Below are 23,361 nucleotides of genomic sequence, written 5' to 3' on the forward strand. Positions count from 1 at the left end.
CAGGCATGCAAAGAAACAGGAAAATATGCCCCATAATAATGGGGGAAATCAGTGAAAACCAACTCAGTTGTAGGAATCAGTAGAGAAGGATATTAGAAGTTATAATTGTAGTTCATGTGTTTAAAACCTTAAATAGAGACATAGATATTTTTAAAGACTCAAATCAAACATCTATGGATAAAAACTACAATGTCCAAGATGAAACATACCCAGGATGGAATTAATAGTATATCCATACAATGGAATACTACTCAGCAATGAAAAGGAATAAACTTGATAAATCTCAAAATAATTGTGGAGAGTGAAAGAATCCAGACAAAAATATTTCATGTTGTACAATTCCTTTTACATGAAATTCTAGAAGATGCAAAGTAATCTCTAGTCACAGAAAACATATCAATGATTACCTGATGGGGGGGTGGGGCAGGAGGAAGGGATTCCCAAGGGGCACCAGGGAACTTTGGGGGGAGGTGATGGAGATGTTCACTATTTTGATTTTTATGATGGTTTCACAGGTGTATACAGATGTCAAAGCTTACCGTTTTGTACACTTTAAATATATGCAATTTATTGTATATCAGTTATAACTCAGTAAGCCTATTTTAAAAAAACAAAGAGACAAAAGTGTATTTCTAAAAAGCACTGAGGGACTTCCCTGGTGGTCCAGTGGCTAAGACTCCACACACCCAGTGCAGGGGGCCCCGGTTCAATCCCTGGTCAAGGAACTAGATCTCACATGCTGCAACTAAAGACCCCGCACGCAGCAATGAAGATCCCACGTGCTGCAACTAAGACCCAGCACAGCCAAATAAATAAATATTTAAAAACCACTGAACAACTTGGGAAATAGGGGATTTATAAATGTAACCACATTTTTAATATTTAAAATTTTGTAAATTTTAGAGAATGGTAAAATATTTGAATCCATAATTTTTGTTACATCTAAACCGATAGTGTCTGTAGACTATACCTATAGGATAGCATCTGTAGTATTTGTATAGTAGCTAAAATTTGGTTTGAGGGGTCTCTTTTTTCTTTTGTTAACAATAAATTAGAAAATCTATCCCCATGTTGTTTAGAAATATTTTTTCATGAAGGAGGCGGCGGCAGGGAAGATTTCAAAACAAAACTAAGGAGCCAGAAAAGCACAAGTTATGGGTTTTTCCAAAGCTTGTTTTAGAAATTAAGAAAATTCTACACAATTTTCTTAACCGTTAGTGACTGTACACTTACTCCCTAACACCCCTCTCTGTTTGATATGAGGTCCGGGCTTGAAAAACCCTCTAAATATCTGATTAAAGACTCAGTTCCTATTGTCCTGCTTCATTAGAGATACAGTTGTGTGATGCATGTTCATTATATTTTGGAATGAATTAATTTATGTATCCTCACGTTCCCAACGTGTCTGTCCTGATTTCTCCCAGTTTGATGCCGACCGAGACGAGGATGAGGTGTTCTATGACATCAGCATGGCAGTTGACAGCAAGTTATTTCCAAACAAAGAGGCTGCAGCAGGTAAGTCACTGTGTCCTTTGGGCTACAGTATACCCTGATCCCCTGCCAAGCGTCTAGGGCTTTGTAGTAAGGTTGGAGCTCAACAAACTGCCGTAAGGTCGTAAGCATGATGTTGTCCTCAGGTCTTTACAACTTCTGGTGTAAAAATAAAGGCACTGGGCTTCCCTGGTGGCGCAGTGGTTGGGAGTCCGCCTGCCTGATGCAGGGGACGCAGGTTCGTGCCCCGGTCCGGGAGGATCCCACATGCCAAGGAGCGGCTGGGCCCGTGGGCCATGGCCGCTGGGCCTGCGTGTCCAGAGCCTGTGCTCCGCGATGGGAGGGGCCACAACAGTGAGAGGCCCGCATACCGCAAAAAAATAAAAAATAAAATAAAGGCACAAAACGACATAGAAAAGAGCCATACATCTGGCTCTTAACAGTTACTGCCTTTCTTTCAGTCATTGAAAGTGCAAATTAGCAGGCAGTCACAATGTAGCAAAGGACCTCTGTTACTATAATTTTATAATGATCTAACCCACAATTTGTGCAACAATAAAAGTTACAGTTTCTCCAGAACTCCCTAACTCATACCTGTCTCTCCTGTGCCACCTGGGAAATGCCTCCTCTTTGGTGTGATAGCTGCTCCCATCCCGACCCACAGCCCCTGTTGTGGCTCTGCCCCTTGTCTTCCTATGTCTAGAAGTTTGACGTTGGACAATCGTGCAGGGTAATCATACCCCTTTAAGTAGGCGGTACTCACATTTCTGTCCTTGACCCTTCTCTCACTCTCTTTTACTCTTTCTCTGGGTCAGCTCCTTGTCCGTCCTGGTTTCAACCATCAATTCTACGTGGATGACTCTCAAATCTTTCTCAGTCCTCACCTTTCTTCTCAGTTATGGCCTCAGTGAATAAAGACCAAAAGTTCCGGACTGTAAAGGAAAAGGCTAAACACCTAAAAGTTTGAAGCCGTATTTGAAGCTCACTGCAAGTAGGTTCGAAGAAAGACAGAGTTTTTTTAAAAGGCAGTAGTCTTTCTGGACAGACCCGCAGAGCACAGACAGCTGACGTAAACTCGCCTGCCTCATTTTCCAGTGATATTTACAGAAAGATGGCCTATTGCAGGGCAAGAGGGAGTGTTGTTGAGAAGCATGTAAGATCATGTAAACAGAAGTACCACTGCTCTGAAAACTGCTGACACCTGTGCTTTTATTTTAATGTTTCATTTAGAGCATTCATTTAGACCTCTAATAACAAATACCTATCGGCTAGATACCCTCAGTTTCCAAACAGTGGAACAGAGGAGAAGATTTAAGCGGCCCCTTCTTTAGAACTCCCAGCACTTTATGGCTCTCAAGTAGCGTTGCTCCAAAGTAGCCTCGTCCTATAGTGATGTAGCTGGGCTGGCTGTGTGCAATTCAGTAAACTGTGTCTTTGTCCTCTTCATGTCCCCTTGGTAGAGTGCACAGTGCCTGGCCCATAGCAGAGGCTTCCAGGAGACCACTCCTTCCTCTCTACAACTCCGAACTTATGAACAGAGGGGTCTGTGCTCACAGCCTCAACTCCCCCTAGATCCCTTCCACTTCCAAGACCCCTGAAAACTGGGTTCTGCTCCAGCCTTAAAGTAAACTTGTTCTATCTGTAACAGCCCTGGTGAGCCTGCACCAGCAGGTGAAATCTCCCAGCTTGTAAATGTTGGTCAATTAAACTCAGTCAATTAAACGAGTCATGTCCGTGGCCTCTGCTCTGTGACACGGCAGCCCCCAGGTTTTCTCCCATGGCTCTTCCCTTCTCCTGAATCCTCTCTCTGCAGTATCTCAGCTGCCCCACTGCTCCCATATCACCTCCACGTGAATAGCTTTCAATTCCTTTAAATTTTTTACATAAAAATCGTATATGTTTAAGATATACTACACGATGATTTGATTTGTGAAATGATTACTACAGTCCAACTAATTAACATACTTCATCTTCATATAGTTACCATTCTTCTGTGTTTGATGAATGAGCATCTGAAACATATTCTCTTAGCAATTTTCCAGTATTCAATACATATTATGAACTGTCGTCACCTTGCTGTGCATTGGATTTCTAGGCATATTCTTCCTACGTAACTGCAACTTTGTACCCTTTGGTCAAAATCTCCCCACTTCCCCCACCTGCGTGTCTGTGGCAACCACCATTCTACTCTCTGCCTCTATGTATTTGACTTTTTTAGGTTCCACATGCAAGGGAGATCACGCAGTTTTTCTCTTTTAAGAGAGCCAGGCAAAAGTGTCCCTGCCCTCACACCTCACACCGATCATGGATCGTCGTTCCTCAGAGACACCTTGGGAGTCCGGGCCTCCTTCACTATCCCTAGCGAACTCATCGAAGCCTTTGTCATTCCTGGCCCGGCCTGTCCATCTGTTAGGAATCCTGTTGCTGCCATGGGGATCCTCCCAGAATGCAGCCCCCTGACAAAAACCAAAACAAAGCAAAACCTTCCATGACTTTCCTGCAGGCTGAGCACCAGGGTTCTTACCGTGACAAAAATATCCTTGGCTTTCCTGCAGTGGTCATGTCCCCGTCAGAGCGTCACCTCTCCCCTCCCTCACACCAGCTTCCTCCAGCACCTGAATGCCTCAGGTACCTTCCCGCCTCTGGCCATTTGCACAAAGTACTTGGAACCACCTATCTCCATTTGCATCCCTCTACTCTCTCACTCCTTCATCCGGTCCTTCATCTGGCCGGGTCCTGCTTTGTATCTCAGTTTAAATGTGATTTCCTCAAGGAAACGTTCTCAGACCCCATACCAGACTACATCCCTGTGTGGCGCTCTGCCCTTTACCTTCAGGGCATTCATCGCAACTGTGATTATATAATTAGATATAGGATTGTTTGTTTAAAATCTATTTCCTTTACAAGAGTGCAGGACTTCATGAGGACAGAGTATACGTGAGCGTTGGTTTAAAACCCGGTATGAATCTCATGTGAGATGCCACATTAGCCCTTTCTCTTCTAGCTGGCCACCTCAGCTGGGCTACTCACCTGGGTCCATCAACTCACAGCCACACCAAATTTCCTTTGGCTCCAGAGCAGAGTGTGCATTTCCTTGCCTCCAGGCCAGAGAATGCCAGTCCATGAATCTCTGCACCCTGTCTGTGGTGTTTCCTCCTCCATGGAGCCCTCCAGTAATACTTCTAGCAGAGTCATCTGCCTACATCACTCAGTGTCTCTGGGCTTCAGTGTCCCCATCTATAAGGAAAGAATATTAGCGCTACCTCATAGGACAGTTGTGAAGAGTAAACGGCTTATGTGTATAAAGCATGCGGCTGTCCCGTTAAAAAGGTTAAGTATAGGTTAGTATCTTTGCTGAGGATTTGAGGGGTCGCAGGGAGAGACCACATCTTATGCAGCACAGCCTGTCCTCATTTTCCTAGGTTGACTTCTACCCTCTTCTCCCTCTCTTCCTCCCTTCCCCCACCGCTGTCATGGAGTAACTAAAAAAAAAAAAAAAATCCCCCCTTCTCTTCTCACCCAGAACAGTCCCCCAACACCCAGTTCCCTCGAGGAGCTTCCTTCTAGTCTCAAATACTGCCAGGATATTTTTTTTCCAAAGAAATACAATGCCCTTCTTCAAAGGAATTCTAACACAAACTGCTACTAATACTTCCAAGCCTGTTGGAATTAGAGCTGGATTCTCCGTGCCTAATGCCTAAGGCGCTTAGGAGGGATTTAATGTTCAAAGAGCGAATGGAGCGAATGATTAAGATTGAGATCCACACCACTGTAAAGCAATTATACTCCAATAAAGATGCTAAAAAAAAAAAGATTGAGATCCACAAAAGTGAAACGTAACTGTCCTTTTATCCATTTTTCAGTCATTCAGCATATATGTATTGAATGCATAGAATTTCTAAGTTTTGTTCTTAGATTCAGAGAAGAAATACAACCCCACCTAAAGCTGCTGACGGTTTAGCAGAAGAGACAGGAGAAGGGAGAGACCGCTTTCCTCAGACGGGGCAGGAGAAATGTGAGAGGAGCGTTATCTGCAGACGCCCTTCACCGTGCAGGAAACCCCGCCTTGCAGGAGTCTCCCTCTATCTGGTACTCCAAGTGGGAGGAGGGCCTTCCTCAAACTTCAGATGGAAGATCCACTAGGAGGAAACAAGTCTTTACCAGTGTCCCAGAAGGCAGTATGGTTAGCCTTCCTGTACCTCTGAAGCCAATTTGTCATCGTCCCACTTAAATTTAAGGAAACAACCTGAAAATATTTCCGAAGACCATTCAATGTCTAAAACTAGTGACACTAAGTGCCCCCTGTGGGGTTCTATTTCAGCTCATACCTTTCTCTGTTATCTATGGGAAGGATACTTTTAAATCTGAAAAGAAATCAAGAAGTTCAAAATAGGGGGAAACGAAAGCCATACCATCACTTTTGCAAAAGGTCCTAATTTTGCTGTCTTTGAGTAACAAGATCATTGCAGTTGTTTTATGTGTTAAATTATCCAATGAAAGATGGCAAAAATGTGTACATATGGTTATATTTACCTCCCTATTTTGTATGTCAAGCCTTAGACTGTTATTAAACATCCCATTTTCAGCAAACCAAGCAACCAATACTAAAAGAAAATGAAAGCTATTCAATCATCATCTGAGCTATGCCTTCTATGATCTATTAGAACTGTTGCCAAGAGCAACAGCACGTCAAGAAATTCCACCCCTTGATGATACAATAAAATTTCTGTTCAAAACGTTTTATTAGGAAAGCCAATCTCTTCTTCCTTATAAGCAGAAGTTGCTTTTTAAACAAAGACCTCTTCATTCTACCATCGCTGAAGATAGTTTTCTAATAATCTTTTTCCATTTTCAAATATTAATGTGTAATATCTCTGTTAACTGGGTTGTCTAAGAGTCCTTCACATTGTACTTTATTAAAACGACCAAAAGAACAGTTTCTAATTAAATAAGTAGGACACAGGAACTGAAACAGCTATATGTTTAATGAGCCTTTGTGCTCAGATCACGTTGCTCGCTGCACATGAATCACTCTAAATTCTAAGGGGAGGGTATCATGTGAGTATCTATCACCACTAGTCAATGGTGAATAATATCCGTATTGCGGAAGTAGCAAAAGCTAGTTAAAATTGGCATTGCCTTTAACGGTGCTGTCAATAGCAGCCACCTTGACTGTCACAGGCTGGAGTGACACCTCTTTATTCCGCTTTCTATTCTCCCCTTTCCGCAGCCACCCAGTGACCCACTTCATCATCGGCCATTCACTGTTCCTATTTTCTCAGAATGTAGAAGAGATAGCACACTCCTCCAAGGTCCTCCCCTATAGAGCACTGTAATGAAAGATCGTGTTTATAAAGCCATTTGGATTTTGCCTGCTTACAACTTGGAGTCAGCAGGCTATGTTAGAAATGGGAGCAGTGACTTCTGTCTTTGATCTCAGTCACTTTGTGCATGACCTTGGCCAAGATATATAACTTCTCCACAGCTCATTTTCCTCTTTTCTAAAGTGACAGGGTAGGATTCTATGAAATATTAAATTCTAAAATGTCCATGATCTTAAAATGGGAAAATGTACGTTTTGCTTCTGACATCTTTACTGTCTCCCAACACATAAGGGCAAAATGGTCTTCCAACTGGGTTCTGAGACATCAGGTAGTTTGGCCCTAAGGTACACCTTTTATTTATAAGGTACACCTTATAAATAAAAGTATTTATCTGAAAAATACTTAAAACACAGAGACAGAAAAATTACAAGTATATAATCCTTCTACTTAAAAAATTATATATAAAATTAAAAATGTTTCCATATCACCCCTCTAGTCTCACTTTATTAATAGTCCTCCTAACTCCATTCTACAAGCACCTCATTAACACTGGTGTTGCCAAGGGCATCACCAAGAATTGTGCAGTACACATTTATGCAACTATACATGGTAGCTCTACAGTTAGTTACTTTTCCAAAATGGTTTGATGGGTCAGGTATCTCCATTTTGAAAGCCTTTACTGTACTTAAATTTTTTTTTTTAATTACAAACACAATAAACAATGGTGTTACTGCTTAGTACTTAGTCGATTTGATAATGGGTTAGTACTTAGTCAATTTGGTGAACAGCAGGGGTAATGATGAGAAGAGTAGAAATGACGAAAGACTGTTTAGGGACACACCTTGATTCTTTTTCTGGAAGAAAGTATGGAAGCAGCATCTTTGGGAGAGGTCCATATCTGAGAAGTGTGTGAGATGCTTGACATTTTTTTGAAGATTCACCTTCTTTAAACATTACTCATTGCGTATTCTGAACAAGAGTTATTTGGCAAGGGCAAGTTTACAATGAAGCATGGAGTGGTTGGTTTCTTCACAGGGTGCCTGGCTTTTTATGGACAGCACTGAATTCTGTCTTTCTGGCTAGTTAGGTAATATATATTTCCCAGCAAGAAAGAGTCGTTAGATGAGGACGATGAATCAATTGTGCTTCAGGAGTCCCATTAAGAAAATTACTGGTTTAAGTGTGAGCCTTGGGGATTAATGGGAAGGTAATTCAGTGTAACCTGTAGCACCTAGGGGGAAAAAACTCTATATTAATACATTAAGTTAACCTGATTTTTCTCACCTTCGGGGACTAAGGTGACCCAAAGGCTAGAGGAAAAACTTCTCAGGTTCTCATGGAGTGAGCAAACTCAGCCCTTCTTTTCCTGGAAACCCCTTGCTCTACTCTCACTCTGTACTTTGCTCCTGGTGTTCCTTCTTCCTCAGCCACCATGGCACACCCTTAAACCACTTCTCCTCCTGGACCACCCGTATTCACCCTCACAGTTTAGACTCACAAACTATTTCCTTGTGAAGAATCCCACCCCCATCATCTCCTCCACTACTAATCAGAATTAGTCTTTCTTTTTGGTTTCTGAACCTTGCTGTTGATAAATTCATCTCCTCCACAAGATCATTGTCTTCTTAAGGGCACAGACAGTGTCTAGGTATCTGTGTTACCAAACTGTACTTGGGTCTACTCCCCCACATGCAGTAAAACCAGTCTACTGACACCGGGTTGTGGTGAAGGAAAGTGCAGCATTTATTGCAGGGTGACCAACAAGCAGTTCAGAAGAGCTAGTGCTCAAAAAGCCCAAATTCTCTGTGGGTTTCAACAAAGTATTTTTAAAAGCCAGGTGAGGGAGAGGTGTCCCAGGGTATGTGATCAGCTCGTGCACAGCTCTCTGATTGGTTGATGGTGAGGTAACTGGGCGGTGTCACAGGGGTTAACATTCTCAATCCTTAGGCACTAGTAGATCTGGGAGCTAGGTGTTCATGATCGTCATGTAGTTAATTTCTTCCATTTAGTGGTGGTTTTAACCTCTGTAAAACAACGCAGGAAATGTGCATCAGATACTGTTATCTAGGTACTTCAGAGAGGAGCTAAAGCAGAGGATATGGAGGAGGGGGTCTGTCCTGGGAAGGCCCCATAGGGTCCTGCTCTGTTACATCTGCATTTTCCATCTGCAGGCCAAACAGTGCCTGGCAGATGGGAAGAGTCTGGAAATATTTGTAAATAAGACAATATGGAAACTTGGTGGGCATTTGTTTGCCTCAGAAATATATACGGATGGCCTCCATCAGGTAATCTTTGTTTTCCTAATCTTAGGTTCAAGTGACCTTGATCCTTCGATGCTGTTGGACACTGGAGAGATCACTGATACAGGATCTGATTATGAAGATCAGGTACTTAGAATCTAAAAATATTTCTCTATTTAAATGTTTCTAATTTTAGTCTTTATAAATGTTTCATGAAAATTAGAATTACAAATCATTCTGTGAAATGTTTACAGAGAACTAAAATAATCTATTCCATGATAAATCATACAGCTTTTATACATTAACTTTGGCCCTTTAACCCTCCCTTATCCACAGATTCAAAGTGGCAATTAATTGAGGAAAGATTTGTGGTCAAAAGTTACATGAGATAGAAGTGAAGTTACATGAGGTTCTCTTGGCCAAGAATTTGCCTGTGTCTCTAGCCCTTCCCTGTAATAAGCCCACGGTATTTACTAAGCATTGGTTACAGGTTCAGGGCTCTGCTTTTCTCTTTCTAACCTTTGAAAGAGACTGATGACCAAGGACAACACAGCCAAGATATTAATATATTTTCTATTTGAATAAAACCAAAGAAATTTATCTGGGTCATTTTTTTCTCAGAAGAAGAACTCTTCCTCCTGCTCTATTTGAATGATCCAAAATAGTTGGCAAATGATCCTAGTCTCTAATTAGGCCTTATTTTTTAAAAAGCATCATGTCTGAAATTTCCTTCCACCTCCCATCAGTGCTCCTCTGTGGTGGCTGAAAGCCAAGTGAGCATGTTCTTCTGGAATTGTTTTCCCCCCATTTTCAGCTAATATGTGTAACAAATAAAGAGGATAGATCTGACCAGTGTCCAAATGTAATGGCTGTCTCTCTGTTTCATATACATATTCAGAAGCTATTTTCACAAACATTATGTTTCTTCCCTTATATCACAAAGCAAGGAGAAGATATTGACAAGTATTTAAAATATTTTTTAGCATATATTAAGCACTTCATACATACTAAACATTGTGCTAAGTTCCTTAACTTGACTATTGTACTAATTCCTCACAACATCTCTAGGAAATAGGAATTATTATCTTTATTTTATAATTAAGACTCCAAGAATAATTTGCCCACAGTTACGCAAATAGTTTCACAGTGGGGAAGTGAACTCAGGGCACCTTCCTTAACACCTGCACTCTGCCACCCTCATCCTCACCTCCAAAGACAGGCCATTCAGTGGTGCCTTTCTGGAGCCTTTTCAGTTGCTAACTCTTAAGACCCCAGCAAGGGCAAATGCCAGACAACCACTGTGAAGGGTGAGCTCACCATCCAAAATGACAGACCACACCAAGGAATGAACCGTAGCAAGAAATCCAGCTGATTAAACAAATGGAAGGGTTCACACTCCAAGGACTGGGGATAACAGAAAAGCCTGAAAGAAATCTTAATCTGGGAATATTTAAAATATCCAAGGAGATAAAGGGAAGATTAGAAACCATGAAACAAGTACAGGAAAGAATGGAAAGGAAGAAGCAGGAAGGAATAGGGAGGAAGAAATAGAAATTCTAGGCACAAAAAATATATTGTCATTGCAATAAAAATTCAATTAACGGTTGAAGAGTAGACTAGATACAGCTAAAAAGAGACAGTGATAGGGGTGGGGGGTGGGATGAATTGGGAGATTGGGATTGACATATATACACTAATATATATAAAAGAGATAACTAATAAGAACCTGCCACACAGTACAGGGAACTCCACTTTGCTGTACAGTAGAAACTAACACAACATTGTAAAACAACTATACCCCGATAAAAAAAGAGAGAGACAGACAATGATAGAGCTGAGGAAATTTCCTTCAAATGAAACAGAGAGCTAAATCATTGTCAAAGAAAGAACTTAGGAGACACTGAGGATAGAATGATTGGGTCAACATATTCTAACAGGAGTTCCAGGAGGATAAAATGGAGTGGATGGGGCAGAGCTGCATTTTAACAGATAATGGTTGAGAACTTTAAAGAGGTGAGAAAAAACAAGTCCCCAGATTGAAGAAGCACATCCAGTCCTGAGCAGGAAAAAAAAATCCTCGCCTATTCTTTTTCCATTTAGTTCAACAAATATTAATAGAGCACCTACTATGTGCCAGGTACCATTTAGGCACTTGGAATATCTAATTGTATAAAACAGGCAAGGATCTTCCATACAGGTGGGGAAGACAGATAGTAAACAATAAACATAATATATTAGTAAATTCTCTAGATTGTTAAGTGCTATGAGAAGAAAAAAAAAGTAGAACACGGTAGGAGGGTTAGGAATGCTGGTTTGGGGGGGCAGATTACAGTATTAAACAGGAGAGTCAATATTAACTAGGACGACCTCATTAAAGAGGTGAGATTTGAGCAAAGACTTGGCATATAATGTAAAACATCTAGAGCACAGAGGACAAAAATAAAATATTAAAAGTGAAAAGGCATTACCTATAAAGGAACAGCAATTTGGGGGACAGAAGATTAAATGAAGCAAGGGCTTGCATTTATTGAGTACTTACTGTAAGCCAGACACTGTGTTTTATGGTTTACATGCATTATTGCTAATCTTTACAGTACCTCAAGAAGGTAGCTCTGTTTATCCCCAATTTACAGCTCAGGAAACTGGAGCTCATAGAGGTTAAATGACCTCTCAAGACCAAACAGCTAACAAGCAGTTGAGTCAGGAATCAAACTATGATCACCCCAACACCAAAATCTAGTTTATGCTTTCACACTCCAAATAAAGCCATTATCACGGTCACTGGTAATCTATCACCAATTCCAGTTAACACTTTTTTTTTTTAATAAATTAATTTATTTATTTTTGGCTGCATTGGGTCTTCCTTGCTGCTCACGGGCTTCCTCTAGTTGCGGCGAGCGAGGGCTACTCTTCGCTGCAGTGTGCGGGCTTCTCACTGCGGTGGCTTCTCTTGTTGCTGAGCGCGGGCTCTAGGCCCACGGGCTTCAGTAGTTGTGGCTCGCAGACTCTAGAGTGTAGGCTCAGTAGTTGTGGCGCACGGGTTTAGTTGCTCCACAGCATGTGGGATCTTCCCAGACCAGGGCTCGAACCCGTGTCCCCTGCATTGGCAGGCGGACTCTTTTTTTCTTTTTTTTAGTATTAGTTGTTTTTTGTTTGTTTGTTTGTTTATACTGTAGGTTCTTATTAGTCATCAATTTTATACACATCAGTGTATACATGTCAATTCCAATAGCCCAATTCAGCACACCACCATCCCCACCCCACCATGTTTTTCCCTACTTGGTGTCCCTACATTTGTTCTCTACATCTGTGTCTCAACTTCTGCCCTGCAAACCGGTTCATCTGTACCATATTTCTAGGTACCACATATGTGCGTTAATATACGATATTTGTTTTTCTCTTTCTGACTTACTTCACTCTGTATAACAGTCTCTAGATCTACCCAAGTCTCAACAAATGACTCAATTTCATTCCTTTTTATGGCTGAGTAATATTCCATTGTATATATGTACCACAACTTCTTTATCCACTCATCTGTTGATGGGCATTTAGGTTGCTTCCATGACCTGATTATTGTAAATAATGCTGCAATGAACATTGGGGTGCATGTGTCTTTCTGAATTATGGTTTTCACTGGGTATATGCCCTGTAGTGGGATTGCTGGATCACATGGTAATTCTATTTTTAGTTTTTTAAGGAACCTCCATACTGTCCTCCATAGTGGCTGTATCAATTTACATTCCCACCAACAGTGCAAGAGGGTTCCCTTTTCTCCACACCCTCTCCAGCATTTGTTGTTTGTAGATTTTCTGATGATGCCCATTCTAACCGGTGTGAGGTGATACCTCATTGTAGTTTTGATTTGCATTTCTCTAATAATTAGTGATGTTGAGCAACTTTTCATGTGCTTCTTGACCATCTGTATGTCTTCTTTGGAGAAATGTCTATTCAGATCTTCTGCCGATTTTTGGATTGAGTTGTTTCTTTCTTTAATATTGAGCTGCATGAGCTGTTTATATATTTTGGAGATTAATCCTTTGTCCATTGATTCATTTGCAAATATTTTCTCCCATTCTGAGGGTTGTCTTTTCGTCTTCTTTATGGTTTCCTTTGCTGTGCAAAAGCTTTGAAGTTTTGTTAGGTCCCATTTGTTTATTTTTGGTTTTATTTCCATTACTCTAGGAAGTGGATCAAAAAAGATCTTGCTGTGATTTATGTCAAAGAGTGTTCTTCCCATGTTTTCCTCTAAGAGTTTTATAGTGTCCGGTCTTACATTTAAGTCTCGAATCCACTTTGAGTTTATTTTTGTGTATGGTGTTAGGGAATGTTCTAATTTCATTCTTTTACATGTAGCTGTCCAGTTTTCCCAGCACCACTTATTGAAGACACTGTCTTTTCTCCATTGTATATCTTTGCCTCCTTTGTCATAGATTAGTTGACCATAGGTGCGTAGGCTTATCTCTGGGCTTTCTATCTTGTTCCATTGATCTACGTTTTTGTTTTTGTGCCAGTACCATATTGTCTTGATTACTGTAGCTTTGTAGTATAGGCAGGCGGACTCTTAACCACTACGCCACAGAGAAGTCCCCCAGTTAACACTTTTTAGTTATCTTTCTTGACCTTTGCTGCCTTTGATCCACCACACTTTTACTGTAAAGGGCCAGGTCGTAAATATTTTAGGCTTTGTGAACCATAAGGGATTTGCTGCAGCTACTCAAAGCCTGCCATTGTAGTGCAAAAGCAGCCACAACTATACTTAAACAAGAGTATGGCTGTGCTCCAGTAAAACTTTATTTATGGACACTGAAATTTGAATTCCACATATTTTCCTGTGATTTATTTCAACTATTCGAAAATGTAAAGCCCATTCTTAACTGAGAGGCTGTGCATAAACAGGAAGCAGAGTGGATTTGACCTGCAGGCCGTAGTTTGCTGACCGCGGCTATAAACCATCGCCATTTCTTGACAGTGTCCTCTCCATTAGCTTCTAACACTTCTATAGTATTTAATACTGTTCTAAGTGCTTCACATTTATTACCTCATTTTATCCTGAGACAATTACGTGAAATTGATATTATTACCCCCATTTTACTGATAAGGAAAGTGACGTACAGAGAAATTAAGCAGTTTATTTAAGGTCACACAGCTGGCAAGAGGTAAAGACAGAATTGAAACACAGCCGTCTGACTGCAGAGCCAGGATCAGGAAAGATAGGTGAGGCTCTGCTATGGTAACAAAACTCAAAGTCTGAGTGTTTTCCTTCCAGCGAGACCTCCAGAGGGATCATGGATGGGAAGGGAAAAGGCATGGGAAGGGGGACCTGCTCTTCATTGCACATTTCTTCCTCCCACGATCATTTGACATCCCTAGTCACTGGCTCTCCCTCTGTGTGAAGAGGCAAAAGGATGGAAAACGGAGCTTACTCAGGTGCCCAGGAAGAGAGAGACAGGTTTAGTGAGTGCGAAGCCAGCCTGGGCCACAAAGCTCTGGCCCCCACCATGTGTTCTCTTTCTGGCACTCCTCCTACTTCTTGGCTCACTCTTTCTTGCTTTCCTTGCTGAGCTCTGCTCTGTTGGTCTATTATTTCAGTGCGGGTACCCGCCAGCATCCTGGCCAGGGACCCTTCAGTCCTCACTGCACTTATTCTCCTTTTAGAAGCTTGACCACAGCCAGTTTCTCTTTTCCTAAGGCATGGAAACCTCAACGAAGTTGGGGCTCTGTTCACAAGGAATAGTGAGGAAATGTGAGCATTTCAGCTTCACTCAGAATTCCCTGGTGGGTTCCCAGCGCCTATGTCTGTCTGCTAAACAGCACTGGCTGGATTTCCCATGTGCATCTCAAACTCAACAAGTCCAAAACTGAACTCACCATCTTCCCCCACAAAATCTGTTCTTCCTTCTGCTTCCCCTATTTCTGTGAAGGATACCACCATCCTCCCAGCTGCCCAAGCCAGAGACCAGGGCATCTTCCTAGTCTCCTTCCTTTCTCTCCCTCCCTACATCAGTTTGATCAAGAAGCTGGTCACCTGGTCAGTTCTCCTGTGCAGGCATCTCTCCTTCCCTCCCCAGGTCCACTGCCACTGTCCTGGTTCCCACCCTGACCCTTCTTCCCCAGGACCACTGAGACAGTCTCCTAACCAGTCTCCCTTCCCCAGGCTCCTCACCCATCAAAATCATCTTGCTGAAAAGCCAAGTCAATCATCACATTCCACTGCTTAAAACTCTTCATGGCTCCTCATTGATGTCAGAATTAAATCAGAACCTCTTATCATAATACATGGGAACTTTCAAATTAGAGTCTGGCCCTCTCCCCTCCTTCCCCAAACTCATCCCTTGCCAATCACCAAAACACACTGAATGCTCCAGCCACACCAAGCCATTTGCAGTTCCCCCCAAGTGGGTTGTGCTTTGCACAGTCTCTTTCCTCTATATGGAAGCTTCCGCAACCCTATCACCCCTATGCTGGTTAACCCCTACTCATGCTCCATCAGAACCACGCTTCTCCTTGAGGAAGCCCTTCTCATTACATGTCACCTTCTTGGGGGGTCCATGAGACCCTGTGTTGTAATATCCTCTTGCATTGCAGGAACTGTGTTCTGCTCTCCTGCCCAACACACAGTGTGTGCTCAATAAATGTCCATTTTTTTAAAAAGTCAATAAAACGATTTCCAGTTCTTCTACTGAATATGTAACGTTTTGATAACTTGCTAACTCTTGCTAACTCTTTCGAGCCTGGGTTTCCTCTTCTCAAAAGTGATGACAATAACCCCACTTAGACATGCTGTTTGGAGAAGTAGGGAGTGTAAAGTACCTTGTACGGAACAAATGCTTCATAAATATGAACCCCTTTCTCTCCTCCCCCAGACCCAACTTTTCAGCAATCAGTGTCTTTCTGTAGCTGACAGAGGCCACCATTGCTTCAGTTAAGTGAATCCTAATGGAGCACTTATGGTTTTCAGTCTGGCATGTAGGAGCTTAAAAATTACCACTGTCCTAACAAGTAAAAAGCTGAACAAACTGAAAAGTCTCTTCTTAGAAGTGAGGTCACAAGGCAAACTGCTGCTCCTAAAACTGGAGAAACAGGCAGATTCAGAGAATCACAACTTACCAGAGCAGAAAACCTCCACAAGAACCAGGACCAGGGTAAGAAAACCTAAACTGTAATTGATGAATTGCTGGAGACTCAATGTAGGCAAGTCTGAGGATAAAAACTCCATGGGCATCCAGTCATGGGGTCCCCAAACTTTTGTGGGTTTTACCACTAGGAGCTCTACCAGATTCTCACAGTGAATATCAGTCTCCTCATGTTTCCAGCAGGCGGAGGAGAAAAAAAAATCATTTTGAAAGCCACCTGAGCACTCTGTTCTTCACAAGGCCTCTGCTCTCAGGAGAAACTAACCTACTGGGGTTTTATTAGAGCCTAACCTACCTAGGAGAATGGAAATACCCATCCTGTCTCATCTAAGTGGGGGAAACCTGAGAAGCAGTGGTGAAGTTCACAGTCCAGGGGCACAGGCTCAACAAAAGACTGAGACCTAATCATAGGACTATGTACACTCCATAGAACGTGTCTCCTCCCCCCACACTTTACCACTACAGTACTAAAAGCTTATTTACTGCAGTTCCTTTTACCTAGTACATCACATACACCTTTCAACAAAAAATTATAAGGCATACTAAAGGCAAAAACACAGATTGGAGAGACTGAACAAGCATTAGAACAAGAGTCTTCAGATAAGTCAGGAATACTGGACTTATTAGAATAGGAGTTCTTTAAAACTATGATTAATATGCTAAGGGCTTAAATTGACAAAGTAGGCAACATGCAAAAACATAGGGCTAATGTAATCAGAGAGATGAAAATCCTAAGAATCAAAAAGAAATGTTAGAGATCACAATCACTGTAACAGAAATGGAGAATGTCTCTGTTGGGCTCAATAATACACTGGACATGGGTGAGGAAAAATATCTCTGATCTTGAGGATATGACAAGAGAAAGTTCCAAAACTGAATGTCAAGAGAAAAAAGACTGAAAAAAACCCCCAGAATATTCAAAAGCTGTGAGACAATTACAAAAGGTGTAATATATCAACATATGTAATGGGAATACTGGAAAGAAAAGAAAGAGAGAAAGAAACAGAAGAAATATTTGAGGCAATAATGATGGGAATTTCCCCAAATTAATGTCAGGCACCAAACCACAGATTCAGGAAGCCTCAGAGAACACCGAGCAGGTTAAATATAAAAACAAACAAAAACTACATCTACCCATAATCATATTCAAACTGCAGAAAATCAAAGACAAAGAAAAACATCTTGAAAGAAGCAAGAGGAAAATATATCTTACCTACAGAGAAGCAAAGATAAGAAAAACATCTGACTTCTCCTCAGAAACCATACAAGCAAGAAGAGGGTGGAGTGAAATATTTAAAGTGTTGAAGGAAAAAAACCCTAGACTTTAGTATCCTGTGAAATTATCCTTCAGAAGTGAAAGAGAAATAGACTATCTCAGACAAACAAAAACTGAGCCAATTTTTTACCAGTAGACCTGCCTTGCAAGAAATGCTAAAAGAAGTTCTTTAGAGAGAAGGAAAATGATGTAGGTCAGAAATTTGGATCTACATAAAGAAAGGAAGAGTATCAGAGAATGAATAAGTGAAGGTAAAATAAAAACTTATTTTTCTTATTCTTAATTGATCTAACCAATAATAGTGTGCTCAAAATAATAGCAACAATATATTTGATTATGTGTGTTTATGTATGAATGAAATGAATGACAGCAAGGGATGGAAGGGAGGAATTAGGAATATTTTGTTATTACAAGGTACTTGTACTGTCTACTTATTTGAAAGTGGATTTAGATTAGTTTAAATGTATATTGCAAATTCTAGGGCAACCACCCTTTTTAAAAAAAGGTTTAAAAAGAAATATAATCGATATGCTAAGAAAAGAGAGAAAATGGAATGATATAAAATGTTCAGTTAAAGCCACCAATGCAGAAAAAGTTTGGAAGACAAAAATAAAAACAAAGAACATGGGCAATAAATAGAAAATAGTAACAAATATCCTAGATGATAATCCAACTATATCAACAAACAATTTAAATATCAGTGATCTAAATACTTCAAAGACAGAGTTTTTCAAAGTAGATCAAAATACAAGATCCAACCACATGCTGTCTACAAGATACCTATCTTAAATATAAAGACACATATAGATAAATGTAAAGGAATGGAGAAAGATACGTCAGGTTAACACTAATTAAAAGAAAGCAGGGGGCTTCCCTGGTGGCGCAGTGGTTGAGAGTCCGCCTGCCGATGCAGGGGACACGGGTTCGTGTCCTGGTCTGGGAGGATCCCACATGCCGCGGAGCGGCTGGGTCCATGAGCCATGGCCGCTGAGCCTGCGCGTCCAGAGCCTGTGCTCCACAACGGGAGAGGCCACAACAGTGAGAGGCCCGCGTACCGCAAAAAAAAAAAAAAAAGAAAAGAAAAGAAAAAAAGAAAGCAGGAATAGCTATATTAATTTCAGACAGGGCAAAACTTCAGAGCAAGGAAAGTTATCAGGGATAAAGAAGGGCAGTACATAATGATAAAGGGGGGGGCAGTCAATACTCCAGGAAGACATAACAATTCATAATGTATATGCTCCTAACAACAGAGTTTCTAGATGCAGCATCTGCCCAAGTCCTTGATCCCATTCCTTCCATTTGCCCCAGGACCTTGCGGCATTAACTGATACTGCTTTATCTTTCTAAAGTTCTCATCTTCAGAGTATCTTTTTTCTCTATCTAACAAGCCACCATCCCCACTTTGAAGAAAGAGATAGCCATCAACAGTGCCAAGTGTCATAGAAAGGCCAAGTAGGATACTGTCTTTCCTCTCCCCTTTCCTTCAACACCATATTTGGTGAAAGAGATGTCAGCTGCCCTGCTCCTACGTCCTCACCTTCCATTCTGTCCTATAAAACTTCTGCCTACCTATTCCCCTAAGAGACAATTAAGAGTCATCTAATTAATGTCAAGTCAGGAGAACATTTCCTGTTTCTTACAATGTCTGGGGCTCCAGATGCTTGATGGCACTTCTGCTTTCTCAGAACTCTTGGCTCCCTTGGCTTATGCCACCTCTATGGCCATTATTTCTTTGTCTCCTCCCCACCCCCCAGCATGGTTTTTCTTACTCTGCCCTGCCTTTAAAATATTGTGTTCACCAAGTTCCTTTTTCTTGTTTGTTTGTTTAATGCCAGCTTTCAAGGAAGGAAGAATATGTCTGACACTGTTATATACTCATTCTGTTTAAAACCCATCCAGATGCCTTAATGGGCTCTGTCAGGAGTGGGAGGGTCCCTCTTCTTTTACAACTGCTTCAGCCATGCCCATGACTTCAACTTTATTAATTTATGTATTCATTCAACTAAAGTAGAGAATATCTGATGTTCCAGACTCTTATATGAGCTACTGAAAATATATGGTGAGCAAAAGAAGACACGTTCCTACTATCATGGCTTTTATGGTAGAAATAGATAATAGTAGAATAATCACATAAATATAATATTAAAACTGAATTAAGTGTTTGGGAGAAGAAGTACATAGTGCAGTGTGTATGATCAAGTGGGATTTATCCCAGAGATGCAAGGATTTTTCAATATCCACAAATCAATCAGTATGATACACCACATCAACAAATTGAAGAATAAAAACTATATGATCATCTCAATAGATGCAGAAAAAGCTTTTGACAAAATTCAACACTGATTTATGATAAAAACTCTCTAGAAAGTGAGCATAGAGGGAACATACCTCAACATAATAAAGGCCATATATGACAAATCTACAGCTAACATCATTCTCAACAGTGAAAAGCTGAAAGCATTTCCCCTAAGATCAGGAACAGAACAAGGATGTCCACTCTTGCCACTTTTATTCAGCATAGTTTTGGAACTCCTAGCCGTGGCAATCAGAGAAGAAAAAGAAACAAAGGGAATCCAAATTGGAAAAGAAGAGGTAAAACTGTCACTGTTTGCAGATGACATGACACATAGAAAATCTTAAAGATGCTACCAGAAAACTACTAGAGCTCATCAATGAATTTGGTCAAGTTGCAGGATACAAAATTAATACACAGAAATATTTTGCATTTCTATACATTAACAATGAAAGATCAGAAAGAAAAATTAAAGAAACAATCCCATTTACCATCACATCAAAAACAATAAAATACCTAAGAATAAACCTATCTAAGGAGGCAAGAGACACGTACTCCAAAAACTATAACATGCTGATGAAAGAAATTAAAGATGACACAAACAGATGGAAAGATATACCATGTTCTTGGATTGGAAGAATCGATATTGTCAAAATGACTACACAACCCAAGGCAATCTACAGATTCAACACAATCCCTATCAAATTACCAATGGCATTTTTCACCGAACTAGAATAAAAAATCTTAAAATATGTACGGAGACAAAAAAGACCCTGAATAACCACCTAGAGGGGTGGGATAGGGAAGGTGGGAGAGAGATGCAAGAGGGAGGGGATATGGGGATATATGTATACATATAATTGATTCACTTTGTGATACAGGAGAAACTAACACACAATTGTAAAGCAATTATACTCCAATAAAGATGTTTAAAAAAAAAAAAAAGACCCCAAATAGCCAAAGCAATCTTGAGAAAGAAAAACGGAGATGGAGGAATCAGGCTCCCTGACTTCAGACTATACTACAAAGCTACTGTTATCAAAATAGTATGGTATGGCACAAAAACAGAAATATAGATCAATGAAACAGGATAGAAAGCCCAGAAAAAAACACACACCTATGGTCAATTAATATACAGCAAAGGAGGCAAGACTATACAATGGTGAAAAGACATTCTGTTCAATAAATAGTGCTGGGAAAACTAGACAGCTACATGTTAAGAAATAAAATTAAAACATTTTTTAACACCATACACAAAAATAAACTCAAAATGGATTAAAGACCTAAATGCAAGACCAGTTACTATAAAAATCTTAGAGGAAAACATAGAACACTCTTTGACATAAATTGCAGCAATATCTTTTTTGATCCATCTCCTAGAGTAATGGAAATAAAACCAAAAATAAACAAATGGGACCTCATGAAGCTCAAAAGCTTTTGAACAGCAAAGGAAACCATAAACAAAACAAAAAGACAACCCACAGCATTGGAGAAAATATTTGCAAACAATGCAACTGACAAGGGATTAATCTCCAAAGTTTACAAACAGCACACATGGCTCAATATCAAAAAAGCAAACAACCTAATTAAAAAATAGGCAGAAGATCTAAATAGACATTTCTCCAAAGAAGACATACAGATGGCCAAGAGGCATATTAAAAGATTCTTAACATTGCTAATTATTAGAGAAATGCAAATCAAAACTGCAATGAGATATCACCTCACACCAGTCAGAATGGCCATCATCAAAAAATCTACAAACAATAAATGCTGGAGAGGGTGTGGAGAAAAGGGAACCCTCTTGCACTGCTGGTGGGAATATAAATTGATACAGCCACTGTGGAGGACAGTATGGAGGTTCCTTCAAAACTAAAACTAGAACTACCCATATGACCCAGCAATCCCACTCCTGGGCATATATCTAGAGAAAACCATGTTTCAAAAGGAGACATGCACCCCAATGTTCATTGCAGTGCTGTTTACAATAGCCAAGACATGGAAACAACCTAAATGTCTATGGACAGATGAATGGATAAAGAAGATATGGTACATATATACAATGGACTATTACTCAGACATTAAAAAGAATAAAATAATGCCATTTGCAGCAACATGGATGGACCTGAAGATTATCATACTAAATGAAGTAAGTCAGAAAGAGAAAGACAAATATCATATGATATCACTTATATGTAGAACCTAAAAAAGTGATTCAAATGAATGTATTTACAAAACAGAAAGAGACTCACAGACTTAGAGAACAAACTTATGGTTACCAGGAGGAGGAGAGGGATAGATTGGGAGTTTGGGATTGATATGTACACACTGCTGTATTTAAAATAGATAACCAATAAGTTCCCTTGTAGAGCAAGGGAACTCTGCTCAATATTGTGTAAAAACCTAAATGGGAAAAGAATTTGAAAAACAATAGATACACGTATATGTATAACTGAATCACTTTGCTGTACACCTGAAATTAACACAACATTGTTAATCAACTAAACTCTAATATAAAATAAAAATAAAAGAAGTGCAGTGCATAGATGTGGTCAGGTGATCAGTGAGGTGAGGAGAGGCTTTTCTAAGACAAGAGATGCTTCAGTTGAGATCTGAAAGATGAGTAAGAGGTAACCAGGTATGTGTGAGAAAGTGAAAGAAAAGGAAAGAATGGGGGGCACAGGAGATGTTCAGAAAGAGGAAATAGCCTGTATAAGCAGGAAGAGGCACAGCATCTGGAATGAGGCCAGTGTGACTAATTGCAGAGTAAAGGGGTAAGGGGTGTGAGATGAGCCTGGAGAGTGGGGCAGTGGGAAGTACTGAAGAGTTGTTTTCTCTTGTTTCAGGTAGAGGAGGGTGTGTTAACATTATATTTGTGTTTAAATTTTTTAAAAAAAAGATTGTTCTGGCTGCAATATGAAGAACACTTGGAGGAAGGTGAGAATGGATCTGGAAAGTCCAGGGAGAGGCTGCAGCAGTCCAGGCAAGAGATCATGAATGGTACCTTGGAGTGGAGTAGTGGAGGAGATTGACAGGAAGGGATGAATTTGAGAGGTACTTGTGAGGTAAAATCAACAGGACTTTGTGTTGGAATGGAAATGAGAGCCAAGAGGGAGTAAGCTGTTGAAGATGATTCCTGGGTTTTTAACTTGTACAGCTGGGTGGATGGTAGTGACATTCACTGAGCAAGAACACTAAGAAGACACCAGCTTCATAAGGAAAGAGCATGAGTATCATCTTAGACATGCTGAGTACAAAGTGCTTTAATGCACCCAAGTAGAAAATTCAAGTGAAGAGTTAAGTACACAGGTCTGGTGCTTAGAGGAAAGATCTGGGCTGGACATATAAATTTGTGAGCTTCTGAATATAGGTAGAGCTTGAAACTGAGTGGAGATGAGATACTTAAAGAAAGAGAGCAGAATTGAGAAGAGACAGAAGGGGGTCTAAAGCTGAGTACTGAGGAAATTTAAAGGCTGGGTAGAGGAAGACAAGGCAGCAAAAAAGATGTGAAAGAAGCTGTTAGAAAGATAGGAGGAAAGTCAGCAGAATGTGGTATTCTAAAAGCCAAAGAAAACAGTATTTCAAGAAGCAGAGAGTGTCAAGTGTT

General features: G+C 40.5%; 1 protein-coding gene across 3 annotated transcripts in view; it reads left to right on the plus strand.

The window, feature by feature from the left end:
* AK5 (adenylate kinase 5) overlaps positions 1 to 23,361 on the plus strand; it is a 237,174-nt gene that overhangs the window by 115,805 nt on the left and 98,008 nt on the right. For all 3 annotated transcript variants that reach the window (XM_079923258.1, XM_079923256.1, XM_079923257.1), the window contains exons 7-8: positions 1,425 to 1,515; positions 9,126 to 9,202. In XM_079923258.1, the coding sequence (XP_079779384.1) occupies positions 1,425 to 1,515; positions 9,126 to 9,202 (168 nt within the window). The remainder of the gene's footprint in view (positions 1 to 1,424; positions 1,516 to 9,125; positions 9,203 to 23,361) is intronic.

This window comes from Stenella coeruleoalba (assembly GCF_951394435.1).
Source record: "Stenella coeruleoalba genome assembly, chromosome: 1".
NCBI lineage: Eukaryota > Metazoa > Chordata > Mammalia > Artiodactyla > Delphinidae > Stenella > Stenella coeruleoalba.